At 30.0% G+C, this 3,997-nt stretch overlaps 1 protein-coding gene across 1 annotated transcript; it reads left to right on the plus strand.

The window, feature by feature from the left end:
- The first annotated feature begins 2,526 nt into the window (after positions 1-2,526).
- LOC145845430 (uncharacterized) lies at positions 2,527-3,315 on the plus strand. Its single transcript, XM_082952703.1, has one exon. The coding sequence runs from the start codon at positions 2,527-2,529 to the stop codon at positions 3,313-3,315; it is 789 nt and encodes a 262-aa protein (XP_082808829.1).
- Positions 3,316-3,997: the final 682 nt, after the last annotated feature.

Genomic DNA, 3,997 nt, shown 5'->3' on the forward strand with positions numbered 1-3,997 from the left:
GTTTGTGCCTCCCATAAGGAACCTTTTGTTGCCTTCGACTTTGACCAGCTAAATCTAAAAAAATATTTTAAATTTTTAAAATCTGTAAAAAGCATCTTGTAGCTTAGTAAAAACTACATAAAATAAGATCAAATTGTGAAAAAAGTGTTTCATCCCGACTCAAGGTCACTCAGGACAGTTTTTTGACTCAAAGAGTGGCAACCTTGCTTTTATTTTTTTTAATATTGAAACTGTTTATTAGTTTACTCTGTATAGCTAAAACAATTTTTTGTTGAACAAGGTAATTGCTATTTTTATAGATTTTATAACTAGGAAAATGCAGAAAAATACTAGTCAAGTAAATTGGACAGTTTCTAAGCTTAAATCATGCCAGTTATCAGAGTTAACAGAGGAAATTATGCCTGCAGTTGAAGTTTTGTATAACATCATGCAATGCACAGACTTAACTGTTCAAAAAGTTAAACAACATTTGGAAACATTTCAAGCTGCAGTCAACAGTATAAGAAATTCAAGTAGTACAGAGAATGTTAAAAAAAGCCTTTCTTCTTCAGCAAAAGAAGTCTGTGATAGTGTCAGCTTCAACATCACTGAAAGGTTCAAGTTTTATGGCCATTTTAGAATTTCGCAGTTATTTTTGGAAAAATATTTTACTGTTTATAAATCTTGTTTTCCTTTAAAGCTTATAGAAACAGTGAAGAAGTGTTATCCTGTAGTTGAATGTAAACAGTTAGAAAGAGAACTGAAAACATTTTATTCACGTACAGAAATGCATCAGGATGCTCTAGTGAAAATATTGTTATATCTTGAAGAATATAACCTGACTAAAATATTTAATGAGACTGCAAAGCTTCTTAGAATTTTGATAACTATTCCCATGACTAGTGTAGAAGCTGAAAGAACATTTTCATCTTTGAAAAGGATCAAAAAATTTTTGAGAAACACCATGGGTCAGTCAAGCTTAAATTCTTTAAGTGTAATTTCAATTGGTAGGGACTTACTTAAAAACTGTACTAGTTTCAAGGAAGAGGTGATGGAGAAGTTTATCAACCAAAAGTAGAGAAGAATGAATTTTAGTTACAAAGGTGAAAAGTAAGAGTTTAAGTATTTATGTTTGCAAAGTTAGAACTTCAGATTTACTTTTTAGGTATACATTCAGTAGTAACCATTTTCTGTACTAAGCAAGTTTAGTTTTTCTTTAAAAAGTTGTTATTTGTATATAAGATTTTCTTTGTTTGTAGACTTTTTAATTTACTTGCCAAGCTTCATTATGCATTCCTTTTTTGTTTAGTTAAAAATAAGTAAAACTATTATTTTTAGTTTGGTATTTAACCCAATATTTTTCAAGTAAAGTTGAAGCTAAAATGAAATATTTTTATACTTGCTGTGTTTTCTATTAAAATTTAAGTTTGTTATATCTAAACTGTAAGCTACTTTAAGTTTTAACTTTAGAGCAGGGTTTCCCAAACATTTTTGCTAATGGCCCCCTTTAAAGAGTTTGAAAAAATAATGGCCCCCTTCAACATATAGATTACTCAAAAACTAGGATAAAATACACATAAGAGCTTTTTTTTTTTGCTCTTCATCTGGAACTCAAGAATAACTAGTGTAAGTTTCAAGTTATGGCCTCATGGCCATGGCCCCCCTGTGGCTCCTTTACTGCTCATGGCCCCCTGAGTATCTGTCATGGCCCCCTAGGGGGCCTCTTGGCCCACTTTGGGAAACCCTGCTTTAGAGCCTTTGTAAAACTTAATGTTATTTAGTTTGCATGTTTTACTTTTGAGTTTTTTACTTAGTCAAACTTTTTTTTTATCTTAATTGTATTTTAAAATTCTTTTAAATTTCTTTACTGACTAATGCAAGTTATTCTTTAAAAAAATTTCAACTTGTACACAACATTTTATTTGTTTGTAGGCTTTTTAATTTACTTGCCAAGTATAAATATATTTTTTTTTAATTAAATATTAGTAAAATAATTATAAATAGTTTGATGTTTAATTAATCCAATTTTTTTTAACGTAAGTTGAGGCTAAAAGAAATATTATTTCATTTGCTGTATTTTCTTATTATAATATTAACCGAGTGTAGCCAAGTGTAGCGTATTTAATTTATCTAAAAGAGAATTATCTAAAGAAGAAAGTTTTGCCCTGAGTTTAGGCCTTAATTTCTCCCTACCGACAAGACAACCTGACAAAGAATCAGTTTTCTTGGGTTTTGAAAAGTTCTACAAACAGCTTAGTAAATTGAAACCTATATCAAATACAGAAGAGATAGCAACGAAGGTTAACCTTACTGCATTAGCACATAATTATTGCAAGCTTAAGCCAGATAAAAGTGATTTATTAAATATATCTGAGATAAGAAATGTTATTAAAAACTTGAAAAAGGATGATTCTGTGATAATTTCTAAACCTGACAAAGGTAATGGTTGTGTAGTTTTGGATAAAACAGATTATATATGTAAAATGCTTGAGATTATTGAGGACACAACCAAATTTACGCTTCTTGGTCCAGCAAATAAGTTTGATAATGTCAACAAAGTTGAGAATGAAATTGTTAAAATTCTTAAAATCTACTTTTTACCAAGAAAATAATGAAGACATCTATAATTCGATCAAACCTGTAGGTTCCATTACTCCAAGATTGTATGGCTTACCAAAGATACATAAGAAAGATGTTCCTTTAAGACCAATCCTATCCATGGTGAACTCTGCTCAACATAAGTTAGCAAAATTTTTAAATGACCAACTTTATCCGGTATTGGAACATTTCTCTTCATATATGCTAAAAGACTCATTTTCTTTTGCTGATCAAATAAAAAAGATTAATCCAAATAACACTTTTATGGCATCCTTTGATGTCAAGAGCTTATTCACAAATGTACCGCTAGACGAAGTATTGGATATTTGTGTTGACACTTTGTATAAACTTGAGACACCCAGAATAAGCAAAAACAATTTTCGTGAACTTTTAAAGTTATCCACTAGTGGTGTACAATTTACATTTAATTCACAAATGTATTCCCAACATGATGGAATAGCCATGGGCTCCCCGTTAGGGCCAACTTTAGCAAACATATTTATGGGCTTTATAGAAAGAAAGGTGGTCTCTAAATACAAAGTAACTTATTATAGATACGTCGACGATTGTTTTGTACTTGGAAAAGACGAGAAATACATAGATGAACTTTTTGATGTGTTGAACAAAACACATTCTTCAATAAAATTTACTTCAGAAAAGGAAAACAATGATGAACTAGCTTTTCTTGATGTTTTAGTAAAACGAAACAAGAATCAATTTTTGACAACCGTTTTTTAGAAAGAAAACTTTCACTGGTAACTACTTAAGCTTCCATTCATTCTGTAGCATAAAGAGAAAAACAAATTTAATAAGAACGCTCTGCCATCGAGCACATCAGATCTGTTCAAGAGAATTAATTGATGATGAAATAAAACAGATAAAATTGATATTAAATAAAAATGGTTATCCGCAAGAACTTGTTAATAAAACTATAAGTTACATCTTAATAGTTTGAACAAAATAAAGCCAGTAGGGCCTAAGAAATGCTTGATTCCTTTAGTATTACCTTATGTCAATAAGAACTCAGGAGTGTTAGAAAGAGAGATTTGTAAATTAGTAAGTAGGACGTATCATTCGGCTAAGCCAATTGTTATTTTTATATCGAAACCAATGTTCAGACCTGGAGGAAAAAGATCCGATAGCAGAATTTAAACAAAGTATGGTAGTTTACCAGTTTAACTGCTTCTGTGAAGCCAGTTATGTCGGGGATGACCTCAAGACAATTTGGCAAAAGAATAAAAGAACATATTCCAAAAGTATTGACGAATTTTGTAAGAGTAATGAGAAAATTAAATCTATTAGAGTAATAAATGCTTCAAAAAGATTCTGCTATTTCTGAACACTTAGTAAATAACCTTGATTGTGCTAGTAATTATAGTTTAAAAAGATTTTAAAATTGTTAAAAAAATGTTTTCAAATT

The sequence above is a fragment of the Thalia democratica genome, unplaced genomic scaffold (genome assembly GCF_965202585.1).
Source record: "Thalia democratica unplaced genomic scaffold, ktThaDemo2.hap1.1 HAP1_SCAFFOLD_30, whole genome shotgun sequence".
Taxonomy (NCBI): Eukaryota; Metazoa; Chordata; class Thaliacea; order Salpida; family Salpidae; genus Thalia; species Thalia democratica.